This window comes from Coregonus lavaretus (genome assembly GCF_964263955.1).
Source record: "Coregonus lavaretus genome assembly, chromosome: 25".
Classification (NCBI taxonomy): domain Eukaryota; kingdom Metazoa; phylum Chordata; class Actinopteri; order Salmoniformes; family Salmonidae; genus Coregonus; species Coregonus lavaretus.
In genome coordinates, this window is record NC_140012.1 from 11,731,559 (window position 1) to 11,754,993 (window position 23,435).

General features: G+C 41.4%; 1 protein-coding gene across 2 annotated transcripts in view; it reads right to left on the reverse strand.

Moving 5' to 3' along the window:
* LOC311100671 (vesicle transport through interaction with t-SNAREs homolog 1A-like) overlaps nucleotides 1-22,036 on the reverse strand; it is a 184,895-nt gene extending 162,859 nt beyond the window's left edge. For both annotated transcript variants that reach the window (XM_084141608.1, XM_084141609.1), the window contains exons 1-3: nucleotides 21,845-22,036; nucleotides 11,365-11,423; nucleotides 10,293-10,403 (exon numbers count right to left, since the gene is read on the reverse strand). In XM_084141608.1, the coding sequence (XP_083997734.1) occupies nucleotides 10,293-10,403; nucleotides 11,365-11,423; nucleotides 21,845-21,938 (264 nt within the window). In that variant the 5' untranslated portion in view covers nucleotides 21,939-22,036. The remainder of the gene's footprint in view (nucleotides 1-10,292; nucleotides 10,404-11,364; nucleotides 11,424-21,844) is intronic.
* Between the last annotated feature and the right edge of the window lie 1,399 nt (nucleotides 22,037-23,435).

Sequence of the window (23,435 nt, forward strand, 5' to 3'; positions counted from 1 at the left end):
AATAACATCTACCAAAATTAAACCAGGAATTAAATTCCACTTATTTCAGTTTAAGTCTTAATTAACTATATTGAACCATTACATCAGTTCCTGTTTCACTAGGGTATAAAAATGAGGTAACACACATACAATATCCCTTTCTCATCCAACACCATGAAGAAAACAAAAGAACTGGCAGTTCAAAAGAGACAGATGGTCGTAGACCTTCATAAATCTGGTAATGGCTACAAGAAGATCCACAAACGATTGAATATACCACTGAGCACTGCCAGGGCAATTATTTAAAAAATAAAAAGATATGGAACAGTTGAAAACCTCACGGGTAGAGGACGCAAATGCATTTTGCCCCCCAGGATAGGGAGGAGGATGGTGAGAGAAGCAACAAAATCCCCAAGAATCACTGTGAAAGAATTGCAGGCATTGGTGGCGTCTTGGGTTCACCAGGTTTCAAAAAGCACCATCAGATGCCACCCCTACAACCACAGGCTCTTTGGAAGGGTTGCCAGAAGAAAGCCCTTTCTGACCCCAAGACACAGACGCAAGCGCTTGGAGTTTACCAAACGTCATTTAAATTATGACTGGAAGAAGGTGCTCTGGTCAGATGAGACCAAAATTGAAAGTTTTGGTCAGATACAGCCTCGGCATGTTTGGCGTCGAAACAGAGATGCATACAAGGAGAGGCACCTCATGCCCACGGTGAAATATGGTGGTGGGTTAGTGATGATTTGGGGCTGTTTTAATTCCAGAGGTCCAGGGGCAATGGTTAAGATTGATGGCATAATGAACTCCACCAAGTATCAGGCAATTGTGACTGACAATCTGGTTTTCTCTGCCAGAAGGCTGGGGCTTGGCCGTAGGTGGAATTTATAACAAGACAATGACCCAAAACATACCTCAAGATCCACACAGAAATGGTTCTGTGACAACAAAATCAATGTTCTGCCATGGCCATCTCAGTAGCCGGACCTCAATCCAATCTAATCTGTGGGCTGAGTTGAAGAGGGCAGTTGGTAAGCGCAAACCCAAGAATATGAAGGATCTTGAAAGGATCTGCATAGAGGAATGGTCCAAAATCCCTCCAAATTTGTTCCTTAACCTTGTCAAACATTACAGGAAAAGACTCCATGCTGTTATCCTTGCCAGAGGTGGTTGCACTAAGTACTAAATGAGGAATGCCAATAATTATGAAACCTTGATTTTGGTGACATTTATTATGTATTAAATAATAGTATGATTTTGGTTGGTTCCATTGAAACATTATTAAAGTACAGTATTTCTCACATGCTGGTATTTTGAGTTTCTCTCTATAATTATATTGTTTATATTTTTTTAAAGTATTGTTTGTGCATTGCCAGTCAGGGGTGCCAGTAATTTTGGAGCCCACTGTGGGTAGGGGAAAAGTAGCTAGGCAACAGGATAGATAATAAACAGTAGCAGCAGCGCATGTGATGAGTCAAAGTTAGTGCAAAAAGGATCAATGCAGATAGTCAACCAATAGCTACTCGGACTAACTATTTAGTCTTATGGCTTGGGGGTAGAAGCTGTTCAGGGTCCTGTTGGTTCCAGACTTGGTGCATGTTGGCTTGTCGTGCAGTAGCAAAGAGAACAGTATGACTTGGGTGGCTCGAGTTTTTGAACATTTTTAAGGCCTTCCTCTGACACCGCCTGGTATAGAGGTCCTGGATGGCAGGGAGTTCGGCCCCAGTGATATACTTGTAAAAAATGTCAGCGTAGAGCCCTGGGTAACTTCAGGCAGACCTGATTCAGTCGACACACCAATCGAGATGACCTGAACTATGCTCACTGATACACAATGGACAGTACAGAGAGGCATTTGCAAATTGTTCATCCATGTTAAAAGCAAGGCCAAATCATTTCCAGGTTGCCATAGTTTTTGTCTTGCATTTGATCGGAGGCATTTTCCCCCTTTAGAGAATATACTAAAGCGCCCAAGATGCTCACTGCAAAGCTGCGGAATTCAATAGTTGCCCTAACATAGAACACATTTTCATTGAATTATACATTTTTCCACTTGAAGGTCATTAATAATCACTTAAGACACTCTGAAATATGAAAAAAAAAAATTTACACATATGGGATCAGTGCAGAAGCTTTTTATTCTATTCATCTGACTGTATCAGGTTCATATTTTGTTCAATATTTCAAGGCTGGTTGACTCCGTAAACGCTTCAGAATTGCATTAATTATCTCCCTGGATAGAGACTTGAAGCCATTCAGTCTAAAAGGTGTTGGTCACGCTCGACCAGTGCCATAAACTGGGCAAGAAAAACAGATCTAGGTTGTCTTGCCTCCTCACTGTAAAATCCACTGCAAAGGGACTGTTGAACTTATGGATGCTTCAAACTCTGCAGAGCAGCACAAATATCAAAAGATTAGAGAGCAAGTAATTACCTCACAAAACAGGTGAAATATTATTATGACGCTTAATTAATAATTCCAGCAAAATATGCATCAGTATTCATACTTTAAAATAAATATATTTTACATTTTCTAGTTAGAAAAACGTGTGATTCATTCTATAATTGACAATTGTTAAAAGCGGTTGTTCAACCAAGATCAACTTTACAAAAGGATATTTTGTAAACCAAAGAGATTGAATGACTTTTACTAAACCTACCATTTGAACCAGAATCTTTCCATTTCACTGCTGTAATATACCATACACACTTTTTTTTTGTACAATTAAAAGGTGGAATAGAAAGCACTGACATTTTAAGAACAGTAAATAAGTGAGGAAAATGATTGCGGCCAAGATCAGGAAATAGCATTTTTCAAGTTTGGATTGACAATTTCATTAAAGGGATGAAATACACCGGCACACATCCACAAACAATGTCTTTAGGATTTCTAAGTATAGGACCTGCAAGTCAACAAACTATTCTCTACTTCCATCTCCAAGTTTCACAGTTTCACAGAAGAGACAAGGTCAGAGGCAACCACAGTGATAAGAAGCTCTTTTAGCAGGTCTCCATATATCCAGGAGAAACTCTTCCGATCGGCATGTGTGCTTATCAATCTCACCTCTACCAGATAACTCAACGAGGCCTGGATTCCTAGAGCAATATCACCATCTGGTGTCAGCAAAGAGGGAAGACAGCTTCTCTAGTAAGTTCATGTTGGACACTTTGGCACAGTGGAATCCCAAAAGGTAGAAAAGCTATATTCTCAAATTATATTCACAAACCTAAAGTATTGAAAATGTGGCACTCAAGCATTGTCAAGCTTTTGGTCTGCTTATAGGCTACCCGCTGAGGCATTTTAGTTCATAGCCACTTTTCAAGGGAAAACACTATCCTCAACACTCAAATATCTACGGTTTATAAATGTATTATAACCATCTCTCAGTTGTCACCAACAGCCCATGTAGTCTGAACTCAGCCAAAATAGATGTCGAGTGCATTTAGAGTGACTCAACAGATGTCTGTGGACCTAGCCTCCCGGTGGTGGAAAAAAACTTTGGCGCTACCTTTGAAGATGGAGGGTCTGTTTACCCGATAGGTTTCATTAAATTAGGCCTCCATTAGGCCTCTCTTCTGCCTGATCAAAGGCATCGCTAAGAGGCATGGCATTCTGCTTTCCCCGACTTAAACGCATCTCCTCTATCAAACAGTTTTTTCCCCCTCGTTTTTTTTTATTTGGGGGGGGGGGGTTCGGTTGCGCCAGCATCCCCTTTGGCTGATGCAAGGCCCCTCTGTAGGGGTCCTCTGGCTTTTAAGATCCCTTGTCCCTCTATTATCAAAATGAAGCTGTCAACCAGCAAACAAATCGCAAAAGCACCTTCGGGATGTCGGTCTGATAACGTGCACTCTTTTTTTAGCATCCGTCTGGAAAAATGGACGGGTTATTGGGGTCAGGCTTGGCCCAGTCTGTCATAAAATAGTGGGGCTCAATCTGGCAAGTTGGTGGCGTGAACACTTCAAACCGCGGGTGAATGAGAGGATGATAGAAGGGGTTAAGGGGGAGACACCCTAGGGAGCCAGAACGGGGGAGAAAGGAGGCCTTTATTTCCTCGGGAAGCACAAAAAAGACTGTGTTTTTTTATGAAAAATAGAGATGATGGCCTTTTTCGCAGGCTGGCACTCTTTAGAGCTGGGTGTCGTGTGCTCATCTGAAGTGGAAGCACCAGCTTTGGGAGAACTCATCAGCTTCACCGGGAACTAGAAATGGAGCCTGAGTGAAAGTGGGATGTCCTGCTTTAAATGCACATTACCTTTGCCCTAAAAAAAAAAACATTTAGAGCAACATTTACATTTTACATTTACGTCATTTAGCAGACGCTCTTATCCAGAGCGACTTACATTATTATTTTTTCATACCCCCTGTGGGAATCGAACCCTGGCGTTGCAAACACCATGCTCTATCAACTGAGCTACATCCCTGCCGGCCATTCCCTCCCCTACCCTGGACGACGCTGGGCCAATTGCGCGCCGCCCCATGGGTCTCCCGGTCACGGCCGGCTACGACAGAGCCTGGATTCGAACCAGGATCTCTAGTGGCACAGCTAGCACTGCGATGCAGTGCCTTAGACCACTGCGCCACTCAGGAGACTATCAACATAACAGGATTTCACACAGGCTGGGGAGGACACAGCTCCCCAATCGTAAGTGAACCGAGATGAAAAGCAATACTAAAGTTGGTTTTATCTAGTTTATCCATAATTATTAAAAAGCACATAAATTACACAGTGTTGCGCTTGGTATAAGGCCACCCTTAATCGGATTCCACTATCAAACAAATATTTACTTTTAGTGTAGTATAGATAATTATACACAGGTTTCTGGCACAGACATCTTTTTTTGTCAGAAGTCTATGTGACTAGGCCTATATATTTTTGTCTTAAGGGTATGTGACTAGGCCTATATATTTTTGTCTTAAGGGTATGTGACTAGACCTATATATTTTTGTCTTAAGGGTATGTGACTAGGCCTTTATATTTTTGTCTTAAGGGTATGTGACTAGACCTATATATTTTTGTCTTAAGGGTATGTGACTAGGCCTTTATATTTTTGTCTTAAGGGTATGTGACTAGGCCTTTATATTTTTGTCAGAAATGTATGTGACTAAGAACAATTTGGAATCCACTGCCCTAGACTTTCTCCACTCTCTTCTCCTTCATTCTTAATGTATGAGAATGTCGGCTATAAGGTGACAAAAGGGACTCCTCGCATCTAATAGCATGCGCTCCGAAGACCGTAACACAGACAAAAGCCGTAATATTCGACACAGCAGGTGTTAATTGCTAGATAATTAACCACGGCAAGTGTCGAGAAGGAAGCTAAAGATTAATCATCAGCCAATTAAATGCCCACGGCGAGGAAAGCGAGCCCTCTCAAAGACTAGAGATCTCCTCTGTGATCTGAGAGCTACCAGACTTTCAGGAGTGGAGCAACAGATCACTAGCACCTGATATTTCTCAGTTTAGCTTGCTTGTTTGTTTAATATTTCGGATCATGTTGGTAGGTGCTTTTACCATGAAGCAATTGATATCAAAAACACCTCCTGTTTAGTTTTACCTTTTAATCCACCTCTTGGAAAATGAAAGGCTAAATATCCTCACAAGTATCAAGTGGAACGATGCAGACAGAAGTTACACAGGTAAATGAAACCATAAGGAAGCTGAGAGAGAGAGAGAATTCAGAAGCACCGTACTCAAAGCAACACAATCCCCAAATGTAAACCTGAGGATCTTAACCTTGATTAAGGGGGCTAAGAGGGCGCCTTAATACAATGCTTGTGTCTAATGGGAGTAATGTTAGAAAGTAAAACAGGGAGCCTAAAAATATGAGTTAAGAGCAAGTGACTTTAAAGTTAAAACACTTGGCATCTCATTAAGGTTTGATATGCGTAGGATGGGGGGGTTCTAGATAGACAGGTGTGGTTTATGAATTACTAAACAAGGCTATGTTCTGTAGCATCAACACAAGCCTGCTCTCTACGGATGATACTTGGGATTTCAAAAACAGCCCTAAAAAATGATCCACAGTGGACTCGCCACTGACCTTCAGTTTTAGTCCGAGTTTGTGTTTGTGCACGAGTGTGTGTTTGTGCACGAGTGTGTGTCTGTTTGAGAAAGTGTGAGCGTATGTGAGAGGGTGTACGTATGCTCACAACTTTGCCTGTTTATAATGAGTGTGCAAGTTCCTGCATTCACTTACCGTACACACACAAGCACACAAACAAACATACTGTAAAACTTCAATTAAATGTCTCAAATAGCAACCTGTCCTCTTTTAATAGCTGGGCATTTGCACACATTTCAGCAAATAAACACCTGTTTCAAATAAACAACGGGTCTAAATGAACTGTTTACGAGTTAACTTCAGTGAGTACTGTAAAGATTGAGCAAAAGAAGGTAAAGGAGAGCAACATCATTGCCTTGGATGAGACGGTTTGGTTTGACATGGTCGGCTCAAGTACCAACAAGATCTCATGGTCTCACTTTAGTATTCAACGTTTGTCCGGGGGGAGAATTAGGTTTGGGCGGTATACCGTATACTGGGGTATTTGGAAAAAGCCACGGGATGGGTTTTCAATACCATCAATTTGGTCAAAACTATTTATTTGAAGTTTTTCAATAAAATTGTCATATTTGTAGCTACTTAAACTAATACCTGCAGTCAACTTGAGCAATACGTTAGGAGATAAAGCAGATTGTGTTCTTCATTTCACCGGTCACATAATATTATACTGAGCAAAAATATAAAACACAACATGCAACAATTTCAAAGATTTTACTGAGTTACAGTTCATACAAGGAAATCAGTCAATTTAAATAAATAAATTAGGCCCTAATCTATGGATTTCACATGACTGGGAACACAGATATGCATCTGTTGGTCACAGATAAAGTAGATGCGTGGATAAGTAAACCAGTCAGTATCTGGTGTGACCACCATTTGCCTCATGCAGCGTGACATCTCATTCACCTAGAGTAGATCAGGCTGTTGATTGTGGCCTTTGGCATGTTGTCCCACTCCTATTCAATGGCTGTGCAAAGTTTCTGGATATTGGCGGGAACTGGAACACGCTGTTGATCCAGAGCATCCCAAACATGCTCAATGTGTGACATGTCTGGTGAGTATGCAGGCCATGGAAGAACTGGGACATTTTCAGTTTCCAGAAAGTGTGTACAGACCTTCATGTGCACCTGTGTCATGATCATGCTGTTTAATCAGCTTCTTAATATGCTACACCTGTCAGGTGGATGGATTATCTTGGCAAAGGAGAAATGCTCACTAACAGTGATAAACAAATGTGTGCACAACATTTGAGAGAGATAAGCTTTTGGTGCATATAGAACATTTCTGGGATCATTTATTTCAGCTCATGAAACATGGGACCTACACTTTACATGTTCCGTTTATATTTTTGTTCAGTGTACATTATGAAGCTTACCGTAGTTACCCAGAACAGTTGAGCCAGTCACGTGTTTGTTTGTAAAAAGCACAATGGTAGAAAGTCCAGCTGTGTATTTGGTTTAACTTGCTAGTTAGCTAAGTAAGTGGCTGAATTAATAAGGAGACAGGGCATTATATAGTGATAGCTTTCTGACGTATTTGAGAAGTCAAAGCGCTTTGGATGAGTTATCTTGATTTTCTTGCGCTTATTTTTTCTCCTCTCCGTTCTTGGCCCGTCTGCTCCTCCCCCCTATTCTCTGAGCAGAGCTGGCAGGCCCGTTGCCCTAGCGACTCCACACAAACACAGCGTGTACACATGCTGCTCCGGAGCCAGTACTGTTCTTACTTCAGACAGGCATGCGTCAAAACTTTGTTCATTTGCACAATGTCTCTCATTCACATTTCGCTTGTAAGTGTCCAAACTCACCAAAAGTGACATTCAGTAGCAACTACCTATACTTGTAAAAATGTATGAGTTGGATTGCCTGTCTTTACAATTAGTTTAATTTTGTTTGCGCTCGTTAGAATATTTAGCTGTGTACATTAAGGAAATAGACGCCTGGCTTAAATAGAATCCTGTCTCTAATTAACGCTGGTTGTGTTCATTGATTGAAGCATATAAAAACCTGGGATATTAATTGAAGTTTTACGGGTACTTACTGTACGTGCGTGTAAGTATATGCATAAGAGGATGTGTTACAAATACAAAAAGGTACACTATACAGTGGGGAGAACAAGTATTTGATACACTGCCGATTTTGCAGGTTTTCCTACTTACAAAGCATGTAGAGGTCTGTAATTTTTATCATATGTACACTTCAACTGTGAGAGATGGAATCTAAAACAAAAATCCAGAAAATCACATTGTATGATTTTTAAGTAATTAATTTGCATTTTATTGCATGACATAAGTATTTGATCACCTACCAACCAGTAAGAATTCCGGCTCTCACAGACCTGTTAGTTTTTTATTTAAGAAGACCTCCTGTTCTCCACTCATTACCTGTATTAACTGCACCTGTTTGAACTCGTTACCTGTATAAAAGACACCTGTCCACACACTCAATCAAACAGACTCCAACCTCTCCACAATAGCCAAGACCAGAGAGCTGTGTAAGGACATCAGGGATACAATTGTAGACCTGCACAAGGCTGGGATGGGCTACAGAACAATATGCAAGCAGCTTGGTGAGAAGGCAACAACTTTTGGCGCAATTATTAGAAAATGGAAGAAGTTCAAGATGACGGTCAATTTTTGGAGGAAGAAGAAGGATGAGTACAACCCCAAGAACACCATTCCAACTGTGAAGCATGGAGGTGGAAACATAATTCTTTGGGGATGCTTTTCTGCAAAGAGGACAGGACGACTGCACCGTATTGAGGGGAGGATGGATGGGGCAATGTATCGCGAGATCTTGGCCAACAACCTCCTTCCCTCAGTAAGAGCATTGAAGATGGGTTGTGGCCGGGTCTTCCAGCATGACAACGTCCCGAAACACACAGCCAGGGCAACTAAGGAGTGGCTCCGTAAGAAGCATCTCAAGGTCCTGGAGTGGCCTAGCCAGTCTCCAGACCTGAACCCAATAGAAAATCTTTGGAGGGAGCTGAAAGTCCGTATTGCCCAGCGACAGCCCCGAAACCTGAAGGATCTGGAGAAGGTCTGTATGGAGGAGTGGGCCAAAATCCCTGCTGCAGTGTGTGCAAACCTGGTCAAGACCTACAGGAATTGTATGATCTCTGTAATTGCAAACAAAGGTTTCTGTACCAAATATTAAGTTCTGCTTTTCTGATGTATCAAATACTTATGTCATCCAATAAAAATGCAAATTAATTACTTAAAAATCATACAGTGTGATTTTCTGGATTTTTGTTTTAGATTCCGTCTCTCACAGTTGAAGTGTACCTATGATAAAAATAACAGACCTCTACATGCTTTGTAAGTAGGAAAACCTGCAAAAATCGGCAGTGTATCAAATACTTGTTCTCCCCAAAAGTATGTGGACACCCCTTCAAACTAGTGGATTTAGCCATTTCAGCCACACCCGTTGCTGACAGGTGTATAAAATTGAGCGCACAGCCATGCAATCTCCATAGACAAACATTGGCAGTAGAATGGCCTTACTGAAGAGCTCAGTGACTTTCAACATGGCACAGTCATAGGATGCTACCTTTCCAACAAGTCAGTTCGCCAAATTTCTGCCCTGCTAGAGCTGTCCCGGTCAACTGTAAGTGGAAACGTCTAGAAGCAACAACGGCTCAGCCGCAAAGTGGTAGGCCACACAAGCTCACAGAACGGGACAGCCGAGTGCTGAAGCGCGTACCGCGTAAAAACATCTGTCCTCGGTTGCAACACTCACTACCGAGTTCCAAACTGCCTCTGGAAGCAACATCAGCACAATAACTGTTTGTCGGGAGCTTCATGAAATGGGTTTCCATGGCCGAGCAGCCGCACACAAGCGACGGCTAGAGTGGTGTAAAGCTTGCCGCCACTGGACTCTGGAGCAGTGGAAACGCGTTCTCTGGAGTGATGAATCACGCTTCACCATCTGGCAGCCCGACGGACGGATCTGGGTTTGGCAGATGCCAGGAGAACACTACCTGCCCCAATCTAGTGGAAAGCCTTCCCAGAAGAGTGGAGGCTGTTATAGCAGCAAAGGGGGGACCAACTCCATATTAATGCCCATGATTTCGGAATGAGATGTTCGACGAGCAGGTGTCCACATACTTTTGGTCATGTAGTGTATCACTAACGCTATTCTCCAGGTGGAGTGAAGACTAAAAATGGAAGTTGGGATTTGCGTTATGGATACCGTGAGTATATGTGTAGCTATATACTGAGACAAATGAGGTGTTACAGTATGGTGGGGTACTCACAAAGTCTTTCTCCAGCTTCTCCATCTCCCCCTTGTAGCTCTTCAGTCTGCTCTGGTACATGCCTCTGCTCTGGATGGGGATCTCACGCACCTCCAGATCCATCTGCTCCATCTAGATCCAGCAATCAACCAGTTAATTCACCATTCAATGATTAAAACGGACATTATACTGGCCAAATTGGCTACAACAAAGTAGGTGTAAACTGTGTAATTATAATTGTATAGCCTACAATTATTGTAGAAATATGTAAAAACAGATTTACAATGAAAAACTGTTGTTAAACTCAACCTATCACACACTATACTGTTGAGTAAGTAGCTGTTTAGTATGTAGTGACTACACTGAAAGTGAAATGAAAAAGTGTTGAAAAGTGTTTGTGTTGAAATTAATTTATATATACACATGCTAGATGTAATGAAATTATACCAAAATGGTGTAGCACAAGAGTCTTTGAAAAACATCAAGAGATTCTGAAGATTAAACTGAAATCAACGCTAGCAAAACTTCTTAACATGAGCTACTTCAGCAGCGTTAACTTTAATCTGTTTCAGTGTTGACTGCTCTTCTTCGTGTCATTCATCAATGATTAAAAAAAGTTATGACAGAAAGGCAGTTTGGAAAATAAGATACAATCAATTTGAAGACCCTTCATTTTAAAGACATGTTGAGGCACAACAGTGTCATATAGAGTACATTAGAGGTACACGGAGACAAGACTTTCTGAGAGGGATTTGGAGAAGCCTTATCAAGATGACATAATAACACAAATACGTCTAGAATTTACACGTTAGTTCACTTCCTTCACATTTTTAAACATGACGTGAAGACTCCCTCCAAATAATTGCTTGAAATGTGTCACAGATATGTCACTTAAAAGCAAATTATCTCTAATGTGATCACGTCATTATCACGCTGAGCAGCCATCCGCCACGTGAAGTGCTTGTGTGTCAAGTCACCGTTAGGATTACACAGGTGCCATTGTCTGCGTTCTGCGGTGAAATTGTCTTGTTTCCTTTTCCAAATTCATTATTTAGAAAATGGGAAGAGCGGAAATTACTGATCAAAGACGTACCAACTCTCTGACTTCTTCAAGCTGTTTGTCGACATTTAGAACCAGCTGTGTCTTCTCCTCTGAAAAGGAAACAGTAGCAACATATTGATCAGTCGACAGAGGAGCAGTGCTTTATGACAACCCAACACCCCCGCAACGGGGGGAGAGAAAACAACACACACCAGAATGCATTTGAAGATATATTTACACATTCTCTCCACACGCCGATCCACATTAGATGTCTCCTGTTTATCCACGTGTAAAAGGCCTTTGTTGGCTTTTATAGAGGAGCAACGAGACACCTCTTGACAACTCAAAAGGAAAGGAGATGTCAGCTTTACTAGGTTGAAATTTTTTCTAACTTTTAGTCCCACTAAGAATGACTAAAATGCTGCTCCATGCTCACCCGGTGGCATCTATTGCACATCATGACTTGAAGGTAATTTGGACTCAAGAGTTTAATGTGGAACCTTGTAAATTATTGTGTGATCTCTCAATTCTGGCTGAACTAATTATGTTATGTGTAGCAACTAGGGATGGGCATTAGAAATAATGTCTGTGTTCGGGTATAGGCTATATAAAATAAATGTTGAGTACTTGCATGTGTTCCAATTACTTGTTCTGATACAAAACTGAAAACTAAATCTTTTCACTGCATTTGACATACTCCACATTAAATCTTACGGTTTCACATTTGGTCAGCGCTTATACATTTAACCTGCTCAATAGTTGTATTTGTACATTTCAAGTACTTGTATTTGATTTTCAGCAATCTAATACAAATCTTGAATCGAGAACTCGTGCCCATCCCTAGTAGCAACAACATCACCAGTTCAGTTAAATATTCCTAATATTATCCATTCCATTATGGACAGATCATATTTTCTTTTTCAAAAGTAAACGTATGCTTTGACGGCCCAGAGTTGAAACCAACATCTAAGAAGTCAAGGATCATTATGAAGGCCCGGCCTGCTGTGGACCAAAGTTTGTTAAATAGACTAGGCCTAAATTGGCCATATTTTCAATAATTGAAATGTAGAACCCAGACTTCCAAGAACTTCCAGCTCAAAAGCAATCCACAAGGCTAGCATATCAGTGATGGAACTAACAGTGTGAAAACCAAGTGAAGATCTAATTTGTTTTGCCCAATCCATTTTTAAAACCTATGTACAACCTCACAGCCTACACAAGTAAACAGCAAGAGGCGATTCTCCACAAGATAAAGATATAGACTGCTCCAGCACAGGCCCTGGCAAAAGGAGCCTGAAATATACACTACCGGTCAAAAGTTTTAGAACACCTACTCATTCAAGGGTGTCCCTTTATTTTTACTATTTTCTACATTGTAGAATGATAGTGAAGACATCAAAATGATGAAATAACACATATGGAATCATGTAGTAACCAAAAAGTGTTAAACAAATCTATATATATTTTATATTTTAGATTCTTCAAATAGCCACCCTTTGCCTTGATGACAGCTTTGCACACTCTTGGCATTCTATCAACCAGCTTCACCTGGAATGCTTTTCCTACAGTCTTGAAGGAGTTCCCACATATTCTGAGCACTTGTTGGCTGCTTTTCCTTCCCTCTGCGGTCTGATTCATCCCAAACCATCTCAATTTGGTTGAGGTCGGGGGAATGTGGAGGCCAGGTCATCTGATGCAGCACTCCATCACTCTCCTTCTTGGTCAAATAGCCCTTACACAGCCTGGAAGGGTGTTGGGTCATTGTCCTGTTGAAAAACAAATGATAGTCCCTCTAAGCCCAAACCAGATGGGATGGCGTATCGCTGCAGAATGCTGTGGTAGCCATGCTGGTTAAGCGTGCCTTGAATTCTAAATAAATCACAGACAGTGTCACCAGCAAAGCACCCCCACACCATAACATCTCCTCCTCAATGATTTACGGTGGAAAATACACGAGGAGATCATCCGTTCACCCACGTCGCGTCTCACAAAGACACAGCGGTTGGAACCATAAATCTCAAATTTGGACTCCAGAACAAAGCACACATATCCACCGGTCTAATGTCCATTGCTCGTGTTTCTTGGCCCAAGCTTGTCTCTTCTTCTTATTGGTGTCCTTTAGTAGTGGTTTCTTTGCAGCAATTCGACCATGAATGTGATGAGGTGTGAATGACGGAGTTAGGCGCAGGAGGTAAAACACCGAAATCCAGAGTTTATTCAGTGTACATGAATAAAGCGCAGCAAGCGTCAAAACGAAACTAGCACAAGGGAAAAATCCACCTTGGCTACATACAAGGAAAGAGTAGCTCGACCGAGCTACTCACTCTCACAATGAACAATCACTCACAAAGGACAAGGGGGCAGAGGGAACACTTATACACAGACTAATGAGGGAATGAGTACCAGGTGTGTGTGATTGACAAGACAAGACAAATGGAGTGATGATAAATGGAGCGGTAGTGGCTAGTAAGCCGGTGACGACGAACGCCGAAACCTGCTTGAGCAAGGAGGGGCAGCCTCGGCTGAATTCTTGACAATGAAGGTCTGATTCACACACTCTCCTCTGAAAAGTTGATGTTGAGATGTGTCTGTTACTTGAACTCTGAGAAGCATTTATTTGGGCTGCAATTTCTGAGGCTGGTAACTCTAATGAACTTATCCTCTGCAGCAGAGGTAACTTTGGGTCTTCCTTTCCTGTGGCGGTCCTCATGAGAGCCAGTTTCATCATAGCGCTTGATGGTTTTTGCAACTGCACTTGAAGAAACTTTACATTTCTTGAAATGTTCCGTATTGACTGACCTTCATATCTTAAAGTAATGATGGACCGTTGTTTCTCTTTGCTTATTTGAGCTGTTCTTGCCATAATATGGACTTGGTCTTTTACCAAATAGGGCTATCTTCTGTATACTCGCCCTACCTTGTCACAACACAACTGATTGGCTCAAACGCATTAAGAAGGAAAGAAATTCCACAAATTAACTTTTAAGAAGGCACACCTGTTATTTGAAATGCATTCTAGGTGACTACCTCATGAAGCTGGTTGAGAGAATGCCTAGAGTGTGCAAAGCTGTCATCAAGGCAAAGGGTGGCTATTTGTAGAATCTCAAATATAAAATATATTTGGATTTGTTTAACACTTTTTTGGTTACTACATGATTCCATGTGTCATTTCATAGTTTTTATGTCTTCACTATTATTCTACAATGTAGAAAATAGTACAAATAAAGAAAAACCCTTGAATGAGTCACTGATGAGTAGGAATAGTTTTGTAAAATGCAGCAGAAAGGCAAAAAAAGTTGAGATCTCTGCTCAATATTTAATAATCAGTGACTGACAGGCCTTCAGCTTTCCATAAACACTCTTAAGGGGAAAATTTTTTACATTTATGTTTAATGGAACTAGACCTTGCATTACATTGTATTCTTATTCAATACCAAGTTTTTCAGATGGAAACGACGCAAAACAAAAACGCATCATCCATTTGATTCTCGCATGAATGCTGAAGGATAGGCCAAGACACGGTCAAGGACGTTTCTTTGCATGCCACAGCCTTTATCAGTGATTGTGCATATGTGACATCCAGCAACATAACAACGGCAACAAAAGGTCTTTGTCAAAACTATTGTCATCATATGAAATGGAGGGCTGTCAGCCAATGGGCACAACTCAGGCACTTGAGGAGAAAAATAAATGAGAAACGTCTTCATGAGTAGGAATGGAATTGAAATTCAAGTGCAACCTGTTCTGGTAGAAGCAGAGGACACTGAACAATTACTGTTGGGTATGATGGGTTCCGCCTTTGTTCATATTCATATGAGCTTATTTTAACATGCAGCACATAGGGTGGTGGGAAACATGGCGAAATTACGCTGTGAAAGATGCATTGTTTCTGCCAAGAAGCCAATTCAAACCATGACAATTCAATCAGATGTAAATTCCCATGAGCCATAGCATAGTAAAATAAACAAGCAATTGACCTAGAAAATATGAGCTAAGGAAAGGAAAACGTTGTTCAGTGGGTGAACCTGTGCCCTGTGAATAGGTAGACAGCCTTTGGTTTGCAAACAAAGTGTTCACTTAACAATTAGACCAGTACAGGTATATTTACAGTTATGGTACATGATTTTAGGCTCTCGAGCCTCTCTATCGGTCTCAGTTAGCCTAGAGGGAATTCCTAAAAGGTGAAATTAATTAAAATGGGGACTAAGACAGAAAGGTTAGCAATAAGTAGATCGCAAATGTTATTTGTCAGATGCTTCGAAAACAACAGGTGTAGACTAACAGTGAAATGCAGGCCCTTTCCAGCAATGCAGAGAAATTTTTTAAAAATTATTAAACAAGGAATAAATACACAATGAGTAACGATAACTTGGCTATATACACGGGGTGCCAGTACCGAGACGATGTGCAGGGGTACGAGTTAATTAAGGTAGATATGTACATATAGGTAGTGGTAAAGTAGCAGCAGTGTGCAATGAGTCATAAGAGTTAATGCAAAATGGGTCAATGCAGATAGTCCAGGTAGCTATTCGGTTAACTATTTAGCAGTCAGGCTTTTAGGGTAGAAGCTGTTCAGGGTCCTGTTGGTTCCAGACTTGGTGCATCAGTACCGATTGCTGTGCGGTAACAGAGAGAATAGTCTATGACTTGGGTGGGTGGAGTCTTTTGCAATTTTTAGGGCCTTCCTCGGACACCGTCTGGTATAGAGGTCCTGGATGGCAGCAAACTCGGCCCCAGTGATGTAATGGGCCATACGCACTACCCTCTGTAGCGCCTTGCGGTCGGATGCCAAGCAGTTGCCATACAAAGCGGTGATGCAGCCAGTCAAGATGCTCTCAATGGTGCAGCTGTATAACCTTTTGAGGATCTGAAGGCCCATGCCAAATCTTTTCAGCCTCCTGAGGGGTAAGAGGAATTGTCGTGCCTTCTTCACGACTGTGTTGGTGTGTGTATGGACCATGTTAACCTGTTCATCTCTGAGCTGTTGTTTTGATGAAAACTCTCTTGGTAAATAGTTTAGTCTGTAGCTTATCATGAGGTATTCTAACTCAGGCAAGCAAAAACTCAAGACTTCCTTGACATTAGAGATCGCGCACCAGCGGTTGTTAACAAAGAGAGACGGTCTTGACGATGCATGGAAAAACCAGTGAGATGTATATTATCCATGTCCTTGTTCTGCCACGAAACATTGAATATAACAGTTCTTCAGGTCCCGTTGATAGGATAGTCTGGAACGAAGCTCGTCCAGTTTGTTCTTTAGTGACTATATGTTCGCCAATAGAACGGCGGGTACAGGCGGTTTGTTTGCTCGCCAACGTAGTCTCGTCAGGATGCCGGCTCGTCTGCCTCTCTTGCACCGTCGCTTCCTCTTTCAAGTCCTGGGATTAGGGTCTGGACCGGAATAAATAGAACGTCCAGAGCTGCTGACTCGCTGAAGTAGAAATTGTCTTCCAAATCGAGGTTAGTGATCACTGTTCTGATGTCCAGAAGCTTTTTTCGGTCATAGGAAATGATGGCGGAGACATTACAGTGCATTCGGAAAGTATTCAGACCCCTTAACTTTTTCCACATTTTGTTACATTACAGCCTTATTCTAAAATTGATTAAATTAAATGTTTTACTCATCAATCTACACACAATTCACCATAATGACAAAGCGAAAACAGATTTTTAGAAATGTTTGCAATTTATTTTTAAACAAAATGGAAATACCTTATTTATATAAGTATTCAATAAATTGGACATGATTTGGAAAGGCACATACCTGTCTATATTAGGTCCCACAGATGACAGTGTATGTCAGAGCAAAAATCAAGCCATGAGGTCGAAGGAATTGTCCCTAGAGCGCCGAGACAGGATTGTGTCGAGTCATAGATCTGGGGAAGGATACCAAAACATTTCTGCAGGATTGAAGGTCCACAAGAACACAATGGCCTCCATCATTCTTAAATGGAAGAAGTTTGGAACCACCAAGACTCTTCCTAGAGCTGGCCGCCCGCCCAAACTGAGCAATCGGGGGAGAAGGGCCTTGGTCAGGGAGGTGACCAAGAACCCGATGGTCACTCTGACAGATCTCTAGAGTTCCTCTGTGAAGATGGGAGAATCTTCCAGAAGGACAACCTTCTCTGCAGCACTCCACCAATCAATCAATTTATGGTAGAGTGGCCAGACGGAAGCCACTCCTCAGAAAAAGGCACATGACAGCCTGCATGGAGTTTGCCAAAAGGCACCTAAAGGACTCTCAGACCATGATAAACTAGATTATCTGGTCTGATGAAACCAAGATTGAACTCTTTGGCCTGCATGCCAAGCGTCACGTCTGGAGGAAACCTGGCACCATCCCTACGGTGAAGCATGGTGGTGGCAGCATCATGCTGTGGGGATGTTTTTCAGCGGCAGAGACTGGGACACTAGTCAGGATCGAGGGAAAGATGAACGGAGCAAAGTACAGAGAGATCCTTGATGAAAACCTGCTCCAGAGTGCTCAGGACCTCAGACTGGGGAAAAGGTTCACCTTCCAACAGGACAACAACCCTAAGCACACAGCCAAGACAACATTGCCTAGGCAACCGAAGACTCATTTGCTTGTTTCAGCAAGGAGCAACAAAGTTGAATCACGTTTTTGAGAGTCCATGTTAGGGCAGAAACGGACTCAACCGCACGAATGCCAGGCCGTCCTGTCTTCAGCCAACTGTTTTTTGGAAAAACATTTTAACTGTTATTTTATTTTCATGACGGTCTTCATCCAAACTATCGGTTTCCCGGTTATACGGTAATTATGCCAGCCCTAGCATTGACACCAAACGTCGTCCTCTTAGGCCCATTCCCCCTCTCCCTCAGTTTTGAGTCACCGTCGCTTTTCTTGTGGGGAGGGGTGCCAATCACTGGCAGAGGACAAACAGTCTAGCGAGGTGTATATGGCCCTTAGGAATACTTAGACATCCTCTGAAGAATAGTCTAATAAGCTATCTGCAACAGAAGTAAGACAATTATTCACTCACAAGGAGACTTAAGCTAGGCCTACATCATTTTCATCTGTTTAGCTCCAGTGAGCATTGACAATCAATTTGTGCTCAAAATAAAGAACTACAGCATACATGTATGAATAGACCAACTTCATATACAGTGGGGAAAAAAAGCATTTAGTCAGCCACCAATTGTGCAAGTTCTCCCACTTAAAAAGATGAGAGAGACCTGTAATTTTCATCATAGGTACACGTCAACTATGACAGACAAATTGAGATTTTTTCTCTCCAGAAAATCACATTGTAGGATTTTTTATGAATTAATTTGCAAATTATGGTGGAAAATAAGTATTTGGTCACCTACAAACAAGCAAGATTTCTGGCTCTCACAGACCTGTAACTTCTTCTTTAAGAGGCTCCTCTGTCCTCCACTCGTTACCTGTATTAATGGCACCTGTTTGAACTTGATATCAGTATAAAAGACACCTGTCCACAACCTCAAACAGTCACACTCCAAACTCCACTATGGCCAAGACCAAAGAGCTGTCAAAGGACACCAGAAACAAAATTGTAGACCTGCACCAGGCTGGGAAGACTGAATCTGCAATAGGTAAGCAGCTTGGTTTGAAGAAATCAACTGTGGGAGCAATTATTAGGAAATGGAAGAAATACAAGACCACTGATAATCTCCCTCGATCTGGGGCTCCACGCAAGATCTCACCCTGTGGGGTCAAAATGATCACAAGAACGGTGAGCAAAAATCCCAGAACCACACGGGGGGACCTAGTGAATGACCTGCAGAGAGCTGGGACCAAAGTAACAAAGCCTACCATCAGTAACACACTACGCCGCCAGGGACTCAAATCCTGCAGTGCCAGACGTGTCCCCCTGCTTAAGCTAGTACATGTCCAGGCCCGTCTGAAGTTTGCTAGAGTGCATTTGGATGATCCAGAAGAGGATTGGGAGAATGTCATATGGTCAGATGAAACCAAAATATAACTTTTTGGTAAAAACTCAACTCGTCGTGTTTGGAGGACAAAGAATGCTGAGTTGCATCCAAAGAACACCATACCTACTGTGAAGCATGGGGGTGGAAACATCATGCTTTGGGGCTGTTTTTCTGCAAAGGGACCAGGACGACTGATCCGTGTAAAGGAAAGAATGAATTGGGCCATGTATCGTGAGATTTTGAGTGAAAACCTCCTTCCATCAGCAAGGGCATTGAAGATGAAACGTGGCTGGGTCTTTCAGCATGACAATGATCCCAAACACACCGCCCGGGCAACGAAGGAGTGGCTTCGTAAGAATCATTTCAAGGTCCTGGAGTGGCCTAGCCAGTCTCCAGATCTCAACCCCATAGAAAATCTTTGGAGGGAGTTGAAAGTCCGTGTTGCCCAGCGACAGCCCCAAAACATCACTGCTCTAGAGGAGATCTGCATGGAGGAATGGGCCAAAATACCAGCAACAGTGTGTGAAAACCTTGTGAAGACTTACAGAAAACGTTTGACCTGTGTCATTGCCAACAAAGGGTATATAACAAAGTATTGAGAAACTTTTGTTATTGACCAAATACTTATTTTCCACCATAATTTGCAAATAAATTCATAAAAAATCCTACAATGTGATTTTCTGGATTATTTTTTCTCATTTTGTCTGTCATTGTTGACGTGTACCTATGATGAAAATTACAGGCCTCTCTCATCTTTTTAAGTGGGAGAACTTGCACAATTGGTGGCTGACTAAATACTTTTTTTCCCCACTGTAGCTTTATAGAGGCTAGCCTAAATTCATTAAATTGCACAATCACACATTTCATGTGAGATTCAAGACTTTACAACTATGGTATGCGACTTTATATCTATAGGCATAGCTGTACATTACTACATTATGTCCTATGCTTAAACAAATATTTTTAAGTTCCTTGCTCCGGCATGTTGCTTACTTTTTCACTACGCCAGATGATTTGCAAGCCCTCGGTTTTGAGCCTACACTGGTAGCCACTTACCCAAACTTGAATTGGATTTCGGAGTCCAGGACAGCACTACCAAAGACAGTGGCTTGCAGGAACATGAACAATATAGGGGAGGGTGAATGATGAGTGGAGGAAAGGCCAAGGGGTTGATTTGGAACTGGGTCTTATTTTTGTATTTTAAATCTACCTGTACCTTGGAAGCTATCTGAATTTGAATCCAACCTTTGTGCAAGGTTTCTGTAAACATTAGTGAAGAGGCTTTTGCACTAGGACCATCCCAGAGACCATCTTCATTATTTGAATACAATTATTATTAAAATAATCACATTTTACATTACATTTTCCACAAGTAGACTAATCTGCCTCTGTAACAGATTTTATGCTAATCATTTCCCAAGATCCTCTCCTCTCATTTCAGCAAAGCCCATTGGGTAAAGTGCTTGGTAGGGCGAAAATAATTGGACAGTCATTGCAGCTTAATTTTGGTGTGCCGTAGCCGCATAATCAAACTGATGTTCGACTGTTGAATGGCAAAGCACAAAAGAGATTAGGCTACACATTTCTGAAGAAACAAACTGCTTCTTATGGTAGCTATGGGACAATAAATTATCACTCTTATAGTAAACATTCAGTCCATTGTGTAGCATTTGGAACTAGCATATGAACCTAATAGTAGAGCATATTACAATTCAGACGTCAATTGCTTGCTTCACTGAATTTTCTCAACACTTTTTGTTTGTCTGTGTGTTTAGACTAGGCTAGACTCCCTACTTTCTCACACATACTGTAGCTACCAAAATAATTTGCACCGAGGAGGAATTCTTTAGCAGCTTATAAATTCCCAGACATCACTCCAAACTCTAATCATCACTCTCTGGTCTGGGTGGGAAGAAACGTTGCATAAGACCAAGAAAGTGTTTATATTAGGGTGTTTGTGTCTTTTACGCTACATTAAGATTCCAATTGCATTATTCTACATATGATTCCACAATTCAATGTGTAGGGAGGGGCAATTTCATCTAGATTCTTAGATTTAGGCCTACTGTATACCCTATTACTCACTTTAGAAGTGGAACACTGAAAAAAGAAAATGATGGATTAGGTCTACTGCACATAAGTGGCTTCACTCAACAATTCATTCCCACTATGCCAAGCTACATCTTCACAAACAAACAATTAATTAATTAGCTAGCTAGCTATCAAAGAGTCATACAGAGGTCCTGACCATTCAGATGCTGTGCTGATAAGTACAAGGTAGTTTAATGTTACAGTTTAGATATGTTGGTGAAGGGAGATTGAATCCTGGTGCAATGGCCATTGGTTGTCCTGCTCCTAGGATTGGCAGTTACTAGGATAGTTGGCAAGCTAGCTGGATAGGTAACGTCCTTATTTCACTAACACAAAACACAAAGTGAATATGATGAATATAATTTGCGTAAAATACGTGTCATTTGAAACAAGCTAGCTAACTGCATTATTAATTTGTTGACATGATAGCAAAGATATTTATAACTAAACCCTTATGTATGTGACGATAGCTTGAAAGCTAGCTAGCTACTATAGTCAAGCCAGTAAATAGAGTTTAGTGGCTTACCTCCACCTAATTTGGGAATCCTTCCAATTTTGTTTGTTATTTCTGCTGTCAAGGTTCCAAAATCCTGTTCGTAGGCTTCAAAGTCTGAAGACATTTTGAAGTTTGAGTGTAAAACAGGTGTCTTCTTGGCTGAAATTTAACTGAAGATGAAGCAAAACAACGCTTTCTGCGAATGCGAGCCGACACTTCCGTGTTGGGTTACAACAAATTTTACCCGGTAAGAAAACAGCAACTGTTAATTCATTGGTTCTTCCAATGTGAAGTGTCAAAACTTTCTCTCTGCGGGGATAGAACCCCCCCCCCCCCCCATAAAAAACATACTTGTATACAGAAATGAAAGACATCGTATTAGCTACAGTTTATGCATTACACATTTACTTATAGCTTTATCAAATTGAAATAGAAGAAACCATTGTTTTTAAGAGGACATCGCACATTTATAAAGAATAAAGAATGTTGCTACAATTGTAAGTATACACATTTGTAATCTCTATTAATCCCACATTTTGTTAAAAAATATATAAAATTATGTGACGGACATTTCCATACCTCCCCAAATAATGTCCTATTCCAATAAGCGACACCAGAGGGAGCTGTGCGTCTTGTGAAATACCACATGCCCTCAACTTTGCAACGTCATCTCTCTGCGACTTGTTTCTGCAACCACAACGAACGATGTGAAGTTGCTACTTTAATCATTTAATTAACGATTATATATGTATACTGTATGTTATAGGAAACTCAGTTTGACTCGAGTGTATATTTCACAGATGTATCGTTGAATTAGCTAAATAGAATGTAGCTAGCTAAAGCTAGCTGTATGGGCAGGTCAGCAATGAAAAACACGTCTTGCGATATAAACGCATCAAATTAGTGTACATTAGCTAGATAGCTAGCTAGTGCAGTATGTTGACACGATTCAGTCTGCAGTTTTTCCCCGTCATGTGTCCCTGCATTATGGGTTGACCGACCTTTAGTTATCGCGCCAACAGGATAGATTTGGATAATAGAGATGCCTTCGTTTCACTAGCAAGCTCTCTAACGTTTCACCATATCTGCAACATATTTCATCACACCAGGTTTCCAGCCAACCTTTTTATGCGAGTAAAGTACATGTCGAATAAAAAATGTAATGATAGGCCGGTCAACTTTCCAAATGTCGACTAAATAAAATACGCTAGACAGGATAGGATCTTTTTGTGTTGGTAAAATTAATTATGCGAGAAATGTCGGTGGAAACGCTTTTATGCGCAAATACTGATATTATAACCATCATATAATAATATGCCATTTAGCAGACGCTTTTATCCAAACGACTTACAGTCATGCGTGCATACATTATTTTTTGTGTATGGGTGGTCCCGGGGATCGAACCCACTACCTTGGCGTTACAAGCGCCGTGCTCTACCAGCTGAGTTACAGAGGACCACATATCGAAGTAAACTTGTCACGCGACGATGACATGTTGTGTGGTCCTCCCACTATAGCCCTATTCGCACGGGATTCGTTTTTCTGCGGGGAGATAGGAATTATGTTATTATGTGCACGAGCACAAATAACCACATCTGTAATTTAAATCCCGTCCGAATTT